Here is a 16,567-nt window from a genome sequence, read left to right on the forward strand (position 1 = left end):
AATCTCTATTGTATTACTTTTTAGCCCGTAATCTAAATTAATTTTCTGAGAAATGTTTCTCTGAAGTATAAAACAATGAATGCACAAGTAAAGGTCTGCTTTGAAATCCTAATTTGATAACTACAAAAAAGTCCATGAATTTTCCTATATTTGATGTAATTTCAATTATTCTGATATAAATTCTCCCTACATTAACCTGTAAAAATGAACAGCACTACCTATTGCTAATTGAGATGAAGGGCTTAATGGCATGTCTGAATCATTCATGTTATAATTCTAATATCCACAGAGTGTCAGTATGTGCTTATGTGCAGCTGCTTCATCGTGACTTTTAATTCACCAGAACATCAGACATCCAAATGAGCTGAAAATTTTTTGCACAGATAACTATTACATGATTTTCACATGGATTTTATGTTGTCGCCACCTTCAGACTCAGGAGTTTTAGAAACAACAATGGAAACTGCTCGTTGCTGTTGTGAATGTGTTCTATATGAATAAAATAGACAAAGCATTGGATTTTAAGTAGTTAAAGCTACTGATTTTGTTTTTAAAATTGTATTTAACACATCTCTATGCAGACAAATAGAATTCTAAAATCCTAAATTGGTAACCGAGCTGCAGTTCATAGGTTGTAATTTTCCATATGAAATTGCGGTTTAATATTATCTTGTAAATACCATACCTGAGTTACTTCTAGCAATGACAGAAATACAAGTAAATTAATGTGGTGACATTATAAATATGAATTTTGAGTTAACTGTTACTTGGAGCACTAGGGAAAGCCATCTTGAGAGTAAAAAAGAGTATAAGGATTGAAAAATTGGTAAGACTGAAACCGAAGGGAGGAGCTCTCTAGTTACTTTGAGGTGAAGAGGCTGAAGCTGTTTGGAAAATATGTAGGACAGAAAGAGTAAGAAGGATCCTTTGCAACACAGTTACAGGGAGCTGAGTCCTGTATTAGGTAAGATTAGCCTTTGTTCTGACCTTCTTGGTCTCATGGTAGTCTTTTGTTACATAATCACATGCTGGCTTTCCTGCCTCATTGAGTGCTTAGGATGAATGGTGCTCAGTGAACAGGTGCATATGCAGTATTTTAATCTTCATTCATCTTCACGAACGCCTCTGTGAGTCAGTGGTATTATCCTGACGTTTGAAGGCAAAATTATGCCCACTGATTTTGGGAGCCCAATCTGAGATGCCTAGGACCTTACTTTCTCAGAGTATTAAGTTTCTACAACTTTTTATGTTCAACACCCAGGTCTTGTAGACTTGAGTTACAGCTGTGAGTGCTCAGCCCTTGTGCAAATCTGACTCCAGGTGTGTCAGATTGGGCACCCAGAAAATGAGGAACACAGTCAGTGGTTAGCTGCAACAATTTTGGTTTAGATGACGTGTCTGTCATGACAGGGACAGAATCCAGTTATCCTAGGGGCGTTCAGCTGCTTTAACCATAAAGCTATATTTTTTTCTTCTTTTAATCCATTGGTTCATTCATTGCTCATCATCTAACTTCTACAACGAATGAAGTGGCGATCCTGCAGCCAGCAGTCTTAATCTCTATGCAACTCTGATCTATACCTAAAGCGCTATCCATCCTGTGCACTGAATGAAGCACAACCCCTGTTTGTTCATTTATTTTAAGTATATGTGATCATGTAATTAAGGTTTCTATGCATCCCACGAGTGGGGCAAATTAAGAATACACTGGCATTCCATCACTTTGAGCGCTTGACTTTACTATCTTTAATGTAAATTTTTGGATGCAATTAGCTTTAAAAAAAATACAGAAAAATGTATACAAAACCATATTAATACCCGTTTGGATCATTAACAGAGTTGGGATCTTTAGAAACACTGCACAGTTCTACTAATTCTTGAGTCTGTGGTCCGTTAGAAGGGACGAGGCACTCACTTTGCCCATGTGTTTCAAAGCTGTTTGCTTACAGCTGTGTTGAGGCTCTGGAATCCTGTATTTAAAATCCTGGAGTGGAGTATATTTAGTGGTATAACCACTTCTGCCTCACTTCTGTCCTCTTCTATCCATTTGCCTCCCATCCCTAACCCCTATCAGTCTGCTCCTATCCATCTGCTTCTAGACTTTTATTCCTGTTCTCCTTTTCATTATCCTGTTGCATGAGGTTATTTTGTCAGTAGTCCAATGGCACTACTGACTGCATAGAAAATACTGTTTGCTCTGAGTTCCAGTGCCTCAAACCATAGTAGGTGCCAGCAGGAACAAATTCAGAAGTCTTGCTTCATAGGCTGGATAATGCCCCATCATTTTTGCAGGATCCTAGAATCATAGAGCTGGACAAGACCTCAGGAGGTCATCAAGTCCAGCCCCCTGCCCAAGGCGGGACCAATCCCAACCCCAGGGATGGTGCATGTTCAGTATTCTTGCATGTAGAAGCTGTAGGGATGATGCATGCTCTGTGCATATGGAAGAGTGTTTTCATCACTTCAGCAGTTCACTACGTCCGATTATGCAAACAGAGGATCTGACCCAAGTGCTGCTTGCATGCATGCTTCCCTCCATCCCATCCGCCTTTTATTTCTGGAGTGAAGTGTGTAGATTGGTATAATAAAGGAATCTTTGGTTCTCAACCAAAAATAATATCCAAAACATTTCTATATGGTTTGCTTTTGTGAATTTTGAGACTTAAAACTGTTTTTCAGTCACCATGTTACTTTAAAGATTTTTTTTTGACTAGTTCAGAATTAGTTTTGTTCCTGTATTTCTATTGCCAAGCCTTGCTGCTATCTAAGATTTATTATTATACTCCAGGATATTTTTTTGTATAGCATCTTAATAACCAGCTGTTTAAAATAAAAAGAAAATTACAAAAGACTAATGTAGGAAGACTGTATACGGAAAGTCTGAGATTTGAATTAATTTAAAAATTTAAGGTTTGGCACAACTTTTCACACACAGTTGTAGCAAAGCATATTTTGTGAATGATTCAGTTATCTTTGAATCATAATCATTTAAACATAGATCCAATACCAGAGTAAATCAATTAGATTTGGTTCCAGTTTTTTTAAGCATTGTTTCTCTTAGGCACAAAATGAGTGATTGTATTGAAGTGTTTGTTCATCTGTTTTCCTGCAGTCATATTTGATTCAAGCAATAATTACCATAGGTAGCATTTGCCAGCTCTCAAAGTTTTACACACTCCCATAGAAGGCTTTGGTAATTTTGACTTTGTTTGTGGCACACTACAATCATATTCCTAATATTTTAAAATACTTCTAAGCTTTGTATTTTCATTTAATTTGAAACAGTCATCCCTGAGGAAGAGTGAAAATGTGAATATTAAATAGGAGTTAAAACAGAACTTTAAAAATTACATTTTCATTCTAAATAAAACTAAGAGTAATAATTTCCTCGTAAGGTGCACACAACCTCAGTCATATATTGCTTGAAGGGATATATGGAGTGAGACACGGTATTTTTTCTTCCATATGATCTTTTTCTTTATTCTTGGTTACAGTTTGAATGAGGTACTCCTGCTTCATGCAGTGCACAAAAGATATTCACTCCATCCAGCAAACTAGAGCTCTGCAGGAGTTCTTTGTACTGTATATCTTTAGGTACTACTGTCCTGTCCCTTAATACTTCATCTTTTGAGAAGTGAGATTAAATCTACCTCTTGATGCAGGATAACCCCCAAGGTCTCTGGGAAATTATCAGGTATTTTTGATTTTCAGAGCTTAGACAAAACAAAATCCACTTAATATCAGTCATCTATTAGGCAGTCTCATCTGAAAAGATCATGGAGGATACATCCTGTTTTACATAAGACTTCCTTATTGTGGTCTACTCTTCAGGGGCGGGAAAGCCCTCTCAGGTGTTTACAGGTGTTCCCCTGTACATTTGTCAGATAATTTCTATCAAAGTTCTTTCAGCTACAGGTTGAACATCTTTGGTTCGGGACTCTGGTCTGGCAACATCTGTGATCCAGCAGGACCATTGATGTTGCTGGAGCAGAGAGCCCGGGAAGGGAGCAATGGAGCCACAGCACACCGAGGCAGCAGGACCCAGGGCTGGGGGCAGAGGAGTCTGGCAATCTGCTGACTGACCCCAGGGGAGCCTGGAGCCCTTCAGCAGAGGGGCTGACATCCCCATAAATGGCAAACTCCCTCTTTTGGGATCAGTCCGGTCCTGAGGAAGCCAGATCAGGGAAGTCCAACCTGACCTTGCAACAAGGGTTTCATATTAACAAGGCATGTATCAAGATTCTTCCTTTATCTCGCTATATGGAATGAATTTGCTGATTTGGAATCGCTAGAATGGAGAAATGTTTTTGCTCTACTTCCACTTCAGGCAAGATTGAAGGATATCCAGCATATCATCATCTCTCTTAAACATTTTCTGAGAGGCCTGATTTGAGACTTAGGAAATTTGCACATTTTGTTTTCGATAATTTGCAAACATCTTGTTCACAGCCTTCTCAGTGGCAATCCCTAGTGGTCAATCTTTGTCTTAGTTACAGTGGTGGATATCTCATTGGGGCTACCTACACTTGTCACACTTCCTAAAAAGTCTCACTTTTTTCAGACCCAGATTCCTAGGTAAAACATGGTTACTTTTTAAAAAAAAATCTGTCAGTTATCCTGGCCTTTCTTCATATTTAGAAAAAGAATGTTTAGACATTAAACAAAAAATTTGTTGAGTGCTTGTTCATGTCCATTCCACTGTATATGTGTGCGCTCACCACAAGCACCAGTGCTAGAAGTTTTTCCCTCAGCAGTACCTACAGGGAAGCAGCCCTAGCAACCCCAGGAATGGTGGGTGCATCCATGTTGTGGTATAAGTGATGCCAAGTGTTAATTAATTAGTGTTAAAAGTTCAAGTTAGAGTCCCAGGTGAAACTTAGCTTAGAGACAGTGTATGCCTCGGTGCCCAGGGTTTAAAACATGGTAAAAATGCAAATGTGTCATGCCTGTTAGTGAGCTGAATAACCATTGCCTTTGATGTTTGGGTGAGGAGCACATTAGTGACAAGTGCCACATTTGCAAATCGTTTAAGCCTGGGACAGAAAAACAAAGACATTCGCTTCAAGGCATTCCTAATGGAGTTGTTACCAGCCCTGGCACCAGAGACCAGGTCGGACTTGGGCCCTAACAGTGGAGCCTCAGTTCAGGGCACTCAGCATGCTCATTGGGCTGGCACCATTCCACCTCATGTTCTCTGTCAGAGAAGGCAAAGATGTTGGCGAGGGGATGCTCCCAGACATCCTGACACACAGCCTTCAGGCATTGGATGATTGGAGAAGGACTGCATGTGCCCCTGTATGCACCCTCTGATCCTGGAGGCAGGAGTCAAGGTGCCACTCATTGGAGCCCCAGCGAACATCGCCGTGTTCCCAGCCTTCCTACGGATAATACTGAGATGGGTCCCCAGTGTCTTGAAGACTTTAGTGCCACTCCTAAGATCACTCATAGCATGGCCAACAGTCATTGTCTCACTGACCCCGGTACCCTTCTCTATGCTTGTCTTGTATGTGAAGCTCTGGAGCAAGGAGGTCTTGTTCCCAGCTCAGGTCCCAATCCTAATTCTAGTACTGAGGAAGTGTTGAAAGACATAGATCACTGGACTCCCATAGCCAATCCTCCAGTCCATGCTACTCCCCAAAATCTCATGGCAGAGGCTTGTCGGACAAGTCCTCCCGAGCACATGCAACCTGCTTGGTCGCCGGACACCCGGAAGCCATCCCACAACCGGTTCCCCGGACACTCATGGAGATGTCGGAGGCCAGCACTGAGCAGGACTCCTTGTGTCTGGGCCAAGACCCAGCACTAGAAGTACTGCCCCCATCCTTGATGCTGCCACTGCAGGGATGACTACAAGGACAATGGCCAACACCATGGTTCCCTGGTGATTTACTTAGCCCATCCAGCTGTCACACCCAACCTTGGTGATTTCCAAGTGGCCATCAACTTCCAGTTTCCCCTCCAAGAGGCAAGCCCAGGAGAGGAACCTAGCACCAAGCCACAGCACCGCAACAAGTCATCAGTCCATTCCAGAGGAGAGGACTGATGTGGTGGCGCTGGTGTCCACCACAGAAGACCATTGCAAGTCTCCTGCACTTGGAATCTCAAGAGGATGCCAAGATGGATCAAGAGCTCTGGAAGTAGGTAGTAGCCAACCTGGGACTCTAAGCAGACGAGTTAAGGAGCCTGCAGATGCACTCTTGGATGTGCCTAGTTCCCCAGCGACGGCCCAGATGGCCCTACCTTCACGTGACAGTCAGAAAGATCATCACAACCTTGTTTTAAAACCCCTGCTGCCTGTCTCAAAAAGGTCAGAAAGTAAGGACTTTATCCCAGCTAAGGTCTACAGCTACCTCTATTCCCCCTTCCCCCCCCCCCCCCCGCCCCATGCCCAACTTCTTAGTGAGGGAGGTGGTTAACCAGGAGAGGCAGGGGACTGCGGCAGCCAAGGCTGCCTTGCAAGCTGCCTCTGATGCGACAGATTTGCACAATGGCATCTGTAATCATGATGCATTGAGTGTCCTGATGGCTTCTCTCTAGCCTGTCCATAGGGACACAGAACTCTCCACAGGACCTCCCTTTGATGGTCAAACTCTGTTTGCTGAGCAGACAGATTCAAAGTTTACAGAGGCTGAAGGACTACTGTACTATGCTTAAGATCCTGGAGTAGTATGTTCCCACTCCTACCTGAAGGAACCATAAACCAGCACACTCTACTGGTTAGGATAGCCAGCCCTGACAAGAGTCTACAGCCGGAAAGTACAGGGGGTACAAGTGGAGACTGAACAAGTCCTCCACTCTGGAATGGTCATGCTCCATCCTTCCCCCCCTTGCAGCCCCCTCAAACAAGGGGCAAAAGAATGGAAAGCTCTTTAGGGACCCTTCTCACTCAGGAGGTCTGGTAGCTCTTGCAACTGGAAGCAGTGGAAGAAGTTCCACCCCAGTATCGAAAGAGGTATTTCCCATATTGGACCTAAAGAAGCTCATGTTCCACATGGTCTTCCTAGCCTCCATTATACCTGCCCTAGATCCAGGAGACTGGTATGCCGCTCTTGACCCAAAGGACACCTACTTCCACAAGGTCATTTTCCCAGTGCTCACATGCCATGTACTCAGGCCTCTTCTATGGCATACTTCTACTGTTTCTTACCACTTTTTAGTAGTTTATCACTGATTGTTTATTTGGCAGTGTAGAAAGCTACTTTCAAGCATAATCAAGATTTTTCCCTCCTTTTTTTTTTTTTTTTTTTTTTCCATGGCTTTCATTTTGAGCGAGTTGAGGGACAAAACAATGTTGAGGTTTATTTGTAAATTGCTATTTTCAATTACATAGGTGAGGTAGTCTGCAGTCATCTCTTGACCCTGTCCAGACTACAATAGTGATACCAAAAGAAGACCATTCCTTTTTCCTCTCTCTAGCCATAGGCCTTCTGACTTCTTAGTAATACATTTTTATTCATGAGATGTGATGTGGACAATCATTTCTAAACTATTTGAAACCGTGAAGGAAGTTTAAAGCTTTTCTTGTGGTATTTGGCAGACTCCGGAAAGAGCTGTATTATTCTCCAAGTCCTGCTTTGCCAGGTGGATCAAATGATTTCATTTTCCAGGAAGATAAATCAGCAATCTGGTAGCCCCCTTTGAGATTGAGTCTCATTCCGCTGGAGATGCAGCACACTTTCCTATCCAAAATTTGCTCTCTCCAAAGAGAATCTGTGAAGTCAGTTGCAGAGCATCAATATTTTTCTTCTAAGCATTATGAAACTTAGTTACTATTAGGGGTGTGAGGTTTTAACTGGTAAGCCTCACCCTTAATGGGTGAGGCGTATTGACCCATGGGAGGGACTGCTTCAGGCAGGGGTTGCTCTGCATATGTTCCGAGCATGCTCCCTTTTCTCTACCTCATGTTGACAAACATTTTTAAAGTTATTTTGCCTTTAAAGCTTTGAATCTGGGTTTCCAGTCATATCAGAAGTCTGTTTCTAATTTTTAATAAACTTAAACAACAAAGAATCTAGTAGCACTTTAAAGACTAACAAAACATATAGGTGGTGGTCTGAGCTTTCGTGGGCGCAGCCCATACCTCTCCCTAACCAAAATAGTCAGACACCAAGGTGTGTGCTTGAGGGAAAGTTTTGTGAATTTAATATTTAGACCTTTACTTTCTCTCTCTTTTTCTTTTTTTTTTTTTTTTTTTAAGTGGATGCTGGGATGTTTTTTGTAAAATCAAAGGATGTGTACAGCTTTTGATAACCTGTAGTGTTGTGTGCACACAATGCTTATTCCAGTATTTCAGAGCAGTTTTAAGGTAACTAAATATGATCACTATACCTATTTTTCTTTCTGTTGCTGTCGATCAGATTATATCATTTATAGTACAGAACCAAAAATCATGACTTTTTTCCTGCATGAGGTGCGCACACATGACTTTATTTGAAAAAAGTTGAAGTTGGGGGAGAAAACTGAACATGAATCACACAAGCTTGTGCATTCCATTACAAACTAACAACTCAGAAATCTTTAACTTTATTTACATTTAAATGTCCTTCCCCTTTTCTCTGAACTTTTCTCTTCTTGTGAAACCCTATATTTAAATTTTTTTCAATATAGAATTGTAGGATGAGTTAGGGATGTTAAATTTCGATTAATCAGCAAATTGAGTAGTCAATGGAATTTCCATCGACTACTCAATTAGTTAAGAGGGAGCACTGGCTATCCTTTCTGTGCCTCTGCCTTTTAAATGTAGTAAGTGCCCCACAGACAGGGACTGCTTCAGACCTCTCTCATGCCATTTCCCTCACTGCACCTCCGCCTCCCCTGTCCCCTTGCAGAGATGGTGCTGGGGGGGAACCAGCTTTTAATTCAGCTCCCCACAGCACCAGCTCCTGCTCTCCCCTATAGCAGAGGCAGCAAGGCAGGAGGAAATGACTAGTCGGCTCCATGCAGCCGGCAGTCTGGCAAATCGGTTACCAGGTAAGGATTCTGGTAAGCCTAATGCTTACCGGGTAATGGTTAACGAATTGACCTTTAGCATTCCTAGTTCTAACGCTAGTTGTGTCGGGCAAATGAATTAATCTTTCAAATACTTCATTTCTCTTCTTTCCCAAAAACCAAAGCAATTTTGTGCCAAATTGAAGCACTTTGAAGTCCTAATATGGAGGATACAGCTGTTAAGCTATTGTTCTAGCTCAGGCCTAGGCAAAATACGGCCCACAGGCCAGATCTGGCCTGTGGACATGGCGGAGAGCCCCAGGCAGGCTCCCCACTTACCTCATCCCAACTGGCCAATGGGAGCTGCCTGTTTCCATAACAGGCAGCCACAAAACACAAGAGGCTCATAGTTATTCACAGAGCACATGGCTGCAGCCTATGTGGAGGATGGGGCAAGCAGGGAGGCTGATACAAGAAAGGGCTGCTGGCTGGTAAGTCTCCCAGCCAGAGCCTGCCTCTGGCACCCCAGCCCCTCCCTTCCCCAGCCATCTACCTGCCACAATACTCCACATATCCAAATCCTCTGCCCCCCTCCTGTGCCTATACCCCCTCCACATCTGGCATCCCATCCCCTGCCCCAGATCAGTCCCCTCCTGCCCTTCCTCACAACCCAAACCCCTGCACCCCAGTCCAGTGCCCCAGGTCACAACTGCCTCCTGCACCCAAATTCCTTCCCTTACCCCGAGCTCTCATCTGCACCCAACCTCCATCCCAGACCCTGCACCTCCTCCATTAATATCATGGAAGAGTGCAACCCTTGATCACTTTGCAAATTCTTGGAGTGGCCCCCCTGTCAAAAATTATTGCCCACCCCTGCTTTAGCTCTAAAAATGTGACACTTGTAGACTGCAATGCTAGGTTGGGGAGAGAAGGCAGTCCAGTGAATCAGAAGTACTGGGGATTGCTACTCCTTCTCTCAATCATGTGTACCACTGTGGTGCTGGTGGTGTGGATGAGGGGGGAGGATTTGTATAGCAAGCTGAACTTTGCCCGGGATGTGTTACCTTGAGTGTCAATATTTGTGCATTTGCATGGCTCAAAAGATGGTAGATACTTCTTTTTGGATTCGGACCTTGATTATAAGGTATTAGAGAGGGTTTTTAAGAGGATGAAAAAACTTGTAAGAAAATTAAGTTTGTCTGTTCATTTGTTCTTGATGTTTTGTTTTTTTTGCTGTAGGACTGAAAGAAACTGCTGAAGAGTTGGTCAAAAGCAAGTTAGAAGGAAAAGATAAATTAACTCCATGGGAACAATTTTTAGAAAAAAAGAAAGAGAAAAGAAAATTGAAGAAGAAAATCAAGGTACACATCTCTGATTACTCACTTTAATTAAAAACCTATAAATGTCCTTTTTTGCTTTGAATTAAATGTAAAGGAGTTACAGCTTATAGAATTATTTTGAGGGCTGATGATATGGTGTGCCTTCATTTAGAGACTGTGTTTACAAGTAACTTACCAAAGCTAGAGCATTAGGAGGATACTCCAGGTAATGCTAGTCAGAACAAACAGGCTTTCACGTATTTTCATCTGTCGTTGGCAGCCAGAGTTAAATATCATAAATGTATACGATTAAAGGAACATAAACATGCATCTACCCAGAAATCTACCTTTTGATCTTAGAATTTTGTTACACTCTGGAATGATTTAAGCAATTAAATTTGTTGCTAAAATATGATTGGCTAGCAAGACTTCTGATTGAGATGCCCAAAATTCAGTTTCCCAAAGTTCTAGCAGTATAAACATTTTGAACAGCATTGGGGAATTGCTCAGATATCAACTGGATGTGTACACTTGAGGGATATTTCGATATATAAATTACAAAAACGGCCACTGGCTTTTCTACCCTGGTTCCTTTTTGCCTTTTCATTTACCAAAGGAATTTGTGAATTGATTTCTGTGGTGGTAACTAGGGATATTAAAAGTCGACTAATCAGCTAATCGGCTCTTACTACATTTAAAGGGCAGAGGCGCAGTGGGGGTGGAGGTCCCAACATTTAAAAGGCTAAGGCGCAGCAGTCGGACCTGGTGTGAGCAGGGACTCCTTGAGTCTCCGCTCGTGCCATTTCCCCCACTGCACCTTTGCCTCCCCTGCTTCCCTGAGGAGATGGTGCTGGGGGAAATCAGCTTTTAAATCATCTCCCTCCAACACCAACTGCTGTTCCCCGCCCTCTTCCCCCCTCCCCCCCCCCCCATACAGAGGCAGCAAGGGCTGTGGAGAAGTAACTAGTCAAGTAGTGACTCAACTACCCAATAAGCCTAGGCATATTGAGTAGTCTACTAGTTGCCTACATCTCTAGTGGTAACACATGGATGTAGGGAGACTTTTTTTTTTAATATTCTGCCTAATCTTCCCTGTATCTTTCTTTCATTCTGAATCAATCCCCATATCACAGATGTGGTTTTCCCATAATGCCTCCTGCTGGTGAAGGGTGGCCTTTTAAGTGCTCCCTGCCTCAGTTTACATATTCTTGGCATAAGTCTTTGAACTGTTAAATAATAAAGTCAGAAGTAGGTTGTCTGTATCTTTAAATAAACAAATAGAAAAGGCAACTGCTTTGTTGCAGTGTTTAAACAAAGGACCTTTCTTGGAACTGGGGTTTTGGACTAGCTCTGAGGATCACTTCCATGGTCCTAATCTCACCCAGCACTTACCTCAGAAGAAGCAGACAAGCCTTTTTAACTGGCTTTCTGCTTCCCTGTCAATCTGTGTCTCCTCCTGCTCCTTCCGGGCCTACGGAGAAGTACATCTTGTTATCCCCGCCCAAGTAAGTTTCATTTAAGCAGAGGGTGTCAGGGCTTAAGACAGCAAAGGCTGATAGACCCCATCACATCGAGATAGCAGTTTAATTACAATAACTTCTGTGACGCTGTCAGTGTATTTCTCCATTTTTCTAATGAGTTACAAATGGGATCTGATCAGTAACTGCTAAAAACTGAAAGCAGTGTGGCTACTTGTGTTAAATAGTGTTTCTAGAGGCTACAGCAACTCTTGCTAGTGTAAGATTCTCATTTACCTGACTAAAAATGACAGGGTAATGGCTCTCATATGTTGGAGGCTTAGTGTTCTAAGGAAAAGGCCCTCAGTTCTTTGACTTATTTACCCTAAAAGTTTAAACCCATATATAATAAACTTCAGGGCACAGTCTAAAGTTTTTTACCCACACTTTTGCCTAAGGAAGGTTTTTCTGGAGGATATTTGCTACTTTTTTTATTCCTATTTTAAATAGGACCTGCAGACTTTATAAATCTCCCAGTAAGTATTGTGAACTTTTTAAATTTGTTGAGTTTATATTCTTTGTTTATAAAATACAGGCAATCATGAAGCAGGTGTGATCGAGCAGATGTGCTTTTTTTGACAATAACTTCAACCTGAATGAGAACTTCCTCTTGTAGAGAAGAAAGGACCTATTATCTCCTTTGTAGTTCATAAACATGCTGAGCATACTGTCCACTCCTCTGGGTGGAATGATGTTACTCATTATTGATCTCCTTGAATCATTAACTTAAAAATATTGTGTGTGTATATGGAGAACCAAAAATTTTCTTCTGATCCTACAACTAATTAGAATGTTCATACAGGATATTTTCTATGGACTTAAAAGACTTTTGAATTTGTCAGTTACGTTGCTTTATTGTGTACATGATAAGATTTATAGTTCAGTGTGTTGCATAGAGATTTACGTTCACCTTAGTTCTTAATTTATGGTGTCTTTTTTAAAATCTATGCCGGGGTGGCCAAACTGTTAGAGACAAAGAGCCAAAATAGTGATGGATACAGCGCAAAGAGCAGAGGGAAAAAAGTTGTTGAGCAAAAAAAAAGTTTCAAAAACGCTGCCCCTTTAACAGCTGTGTGTGGCCCAAGCAGGCTTTCATTGGCTGCAAAGTTGTTGAGCCCACCCTCCACCTCCCAAAAAAAACAAACAACCCACAAAAAACCTGCTGTCCCTTTAAGAGCTGTGTGTAGCCCAAGCAGGCTTCCGTCGGCTGCAGTGTAAGATCTCGCTGCCCCAAGTGGTGCCCTGACCAGACAAGGAAAAAGGTCAGAGCAGGGGAACACAGAACAGTTGCGGGTGTGGGAGCCGCAATTTTTCCTTTGAAGAGCAGCATGTGGCTCGCAAGCCGTGGGTTGGCCACCCCTGATCTATGCCATTCAGATTGCATCCTTAAATTTGTGAATTGGTAGCAGGTACCAGAAATTGTTTCATTTAGATAAAACTTCTATATTAATGGCATAGTAATGGAAATAGTGAAATCACTGTATTTTATTATAGACCACTGCCAAGGAAGAATTGAGTGAAGATGAATTTCCATCTGATGTTGATGTTAATGACCCATTCTTTGCTGAGGAACTTGGGAAAACAGGTGGGTCAATAAAAGTAATTTTCACTTGTTTAAATTTAACGTATTCTTACTTAAAATAACAGGCTATAGAAATAAAGTATAGAAATAAGACTCGGATACCAGGGTTCATGTGTGAAATTTGTGATACGGAGTTTGTGATAGCATGTGCATCTTGTCCTGTATTGTATGGAATGTCAGGAAGACATTTCTTCCAGTATTTTCAGCAATGAGCAACTGGCCATTGCCAGAAAGTGGCTATGTGGGAGTCAGACCTATCAGTTAGTCCTCTTAATGCACCATGGGAAGAAGAAAGAACTTGCTTGTCCTTGAAAGCTGAAGAAATTTTACCCTTTGTATAAACAGAAACACAGGGTTGAACAGCTTTGATGAGGCCCCTTTGAGGTTTGAATAATTGAGATAAGTAGATAAAATGTTATGTACATTTCCAGGTGGAATTTGAGCTCCTACCCTTAAGCTTTTCAGTCACTAACTGGGAGTGCAAAAGTTGTAGAGGATGATAAAGAGCCAGAAGTTGTGGCAATCACTTCAACTTTTTTAGTTTTAGATGGAAATGGGAAATGGGAAAAAAATTTCAAGATCAAAGAAGATTTGTGATGGTTAAAATGGGTGAGGATTCAAGCATCCTTACTTTGGGTGAACTGTTCACCCTCTTAACCCTGTCTGCTGCACCTTGATGTAACTGCTAGTCCCAGCCTGAATGAAGTGGGGAAGAATGAGTGCAATATTTGTCACAGTTGAGGCAACTGTAACTAGATTTCCCCTCAGTGGTCCTGCCTGAACACCAACTGTTTGTCTTCTGCCACCTTAGCCATTGACTTTCTTGTGTGTAGACCCATGTGTCCTCCCTTCTGGTTGGAGTATTTCCAGGCTCCACGGTTGCCTGCCTTAACTGTGTTGCTCCTACCGGAGACAAGACTGTTGGCTTGCAGTCACTTCTTTGCTGACCCCCAACTAGCTCCCACCAAGCCCCACTCCCCTTGGCACCTAGATCCCCTGCTGATCCCCCTCCTTCAACACCTAGACCCCTCTGCTGAGCCCCAGCCACCTTCACCTGGAAGCCCCTACAGAGTCCCATTGCTCCCATACTTGGAACTTCCCGCCCCCCGCAAGCCTTTGTGAATTGTATCTCTTCCCCCCCCCCTCCTCCCCCGGACTCCTCCTTTGAGCTGTCTACTCCCAGATTGTCCCACACAGAATTGTCTCCCCACACACCTGGATTCCCCCCACATTGACCCTTTCCATACTTGGTTCTTGCCTGGTTGAGCCTGCTTGCCCGGTCAGAGCGTCAGGGTCCCACAGTGTTTCTGGCAGGACTGGGCAACATCAGGTGCAGCCTGATCACTGATTTTCTTGTCCCAGGGATGAGAAGTGGGCGCGCTGCATGTTTGTGATAGCATGTGCATCTTGTCCTGTATTGTATGGAATGTCAGGAAGACATTTCTCCCAGTATTTTCAGCAGGGTGATGGCCCACTTTTGTGCAGCTAGTGACTTGTGCTCTCCACTGTCATGCAGCAGCCTTTGCACTTATTTATTGACAGATAAAATGTGCATAATTTTAAAATACGGTGTGCAAAATTTGAACAGAATGCCATCAGGAGTAAAGAATCGAGGCCTTTATTGGACATAGGGACTTCTTCATTTGCTGGATCAGGAAGAAGGCCCCGAGCCTGAAAACCCCCCAGCTGTGCATCCAAAAAATACTTGGTTTGTTTGTCTGGGTCCTGGAGAATCTCATTTGAAGGAGTATGGACATACCTATGTAGGGAATGGCTTCAATGGCTGATAATCAGAGACGTTATATTGACATTCCCCTCCTCTTAGGAGGTGCATACAATTTCCAGTAACACATGTACATTCACGTTTTTAATACAGTGGAGCCAAAGGTATTAACCCTAATTCAGCAAGATTAAATCTAATTCAGTACAGTTGATCTTAATTCCATAAGGTTTGTCTGGGATTTTGCAGGATATTGTCAGTCTGTCACACTAACCATCTAGCCTTGTTAAAAATAAAATTGCTCTTGGGAATGGAACCAGATTGCCGTTCAAGTAAAAATGGGTGCCAAGCAGAAAACACTGCCAACCCCAGGTGGTAACAGCAGCAGACAAATGGAAGAGGCTAGTTTCTGTCCCGGGTATTGGCGTAGAAAAAATGTAAATGTTTTGCCTTTCTTAATTCTGAAGTTGGTTTTCGTTAGGCCTTTCTGATAACATAACTGCAGTGATCACTTAAAGCAGGGGTGGGTAATAATTTTTGGTGGAGGGGACCACTCTAAGATCTTGGAAAGTGATCAAGGGCTGCACTTTTCTGTGGCGGAGGTGTGGGGTCTAGGATGGAGGTTGGGTACAGAAGGCCACATGGGGTAAGGGACTGGGGTGCAGGAGATGGTGTGAGGTCTGAGAGGAGGTTTGGGTGCAGGAGGGGGTTGTGACCTAGGTCAGGAGAGTGGGATGCAGGGTCTGGGAGGGAGTTTGGGTGCAGGAGAGGATTCTGGCCTGGGGGAGGGATGTAGGAATGGGTACATCGTCTAGGAGGGAGTTGTGACTTGTGTCAGGGGCATACAGAGGGTTTGGATGGTGACCTGGGGGAGGGAGTTGAGGCGCAGGGTGCCAGAGGCAGGCTCTGGCTAGGAGGCGCTTACCTAAGCGACTCCTGGCTAGCATCCTTAAGGCAAACAGGGCTCCTTGCCTGCTGCAGCCCCAGATGACTTAAAGCTGCAGGCTGCTCCCTCCATGTGGCTTGCAGCTCCAGGAGGGGGGGGAAAGGCTTGTGCTGCCCCCATCTCCCAGGCCAATCTCTTAGCTCCTATTGGCTATTTCCAGCACATAGGAGCTGAGAGATTGGCTGGGGTCAATTCCTTTTGGCCAGTTCTTTCTGGCCAATAGGTATTGAGGATTAAGCTGGAGGCGGAGAGATCACACACAGCCTCCCCCTTCCTCCAGGGCAGAGAGCTGCCAAACTGCACTTTAAACCTGTGGCAGCTCTGTGTCTGAGAGTCCCGGCAGGGTGGTCCATGGGGTGGATCTGGCGGCTTTGTGGGCTGAATCTGGCCCCCGGGCCATATTTGCCAAGCCCTGACTTAAAGGTAGTCTGCTTCAAGAAGTTGCCTTTGAGGGGGGGAAAAACAAACTGTGTTGGATTAATAGGATAGCAAATGGCTTGATATTAGATTTATGGTAATTGTTCATGCCAGTATAGAGTGATTTCCCAGACACAT

At 43.2% G+C, this 16,567-nt stretch overlaps 1 protein-coding gene across 4 annotated transcripts in view; it reads left to right on the forward strand.

The window, feature by feature from the left end:
• Positions 1-16,567, forward strand: part of ESF1 (ESF1 nucleolar pre-rRNA processing protein) — a 78,366-nt gene that overhangs the window by 45,493 nt on the left and 16,306 nt on the right. For all 4 annotated transcript variants that reach the window (XM_075925628.1, XM_075925629.1, XM_075925632.1 and 1 more), the window contains 2 exons: positions 10,168-10,289; positions 13,259-13,349. In XM_075925628.1, coding sequence (XP_075781743.1) covers positions 10,168-10,289; positions 13,259-13,349 — 213 coding nt within the window. The remainder of the gene's footprint in view (positions 1-10,167; positions 10,290-13,258; positions 13,350-16,567) is intronic.

Source organism: Pelodiscus sinensis, chromosome 3 (assembly GCF_049634645.1).
Source record: "Pelodiscus sinensis isolate JC-2024 chromosome 3, ASM4963464v1, whole genome shotgun sequence".
NCBI lineage: Eukaryota > Metazoa > Chordata > Testudines > Trionychidae > Pelodiscus > Pelodiscus sinensis.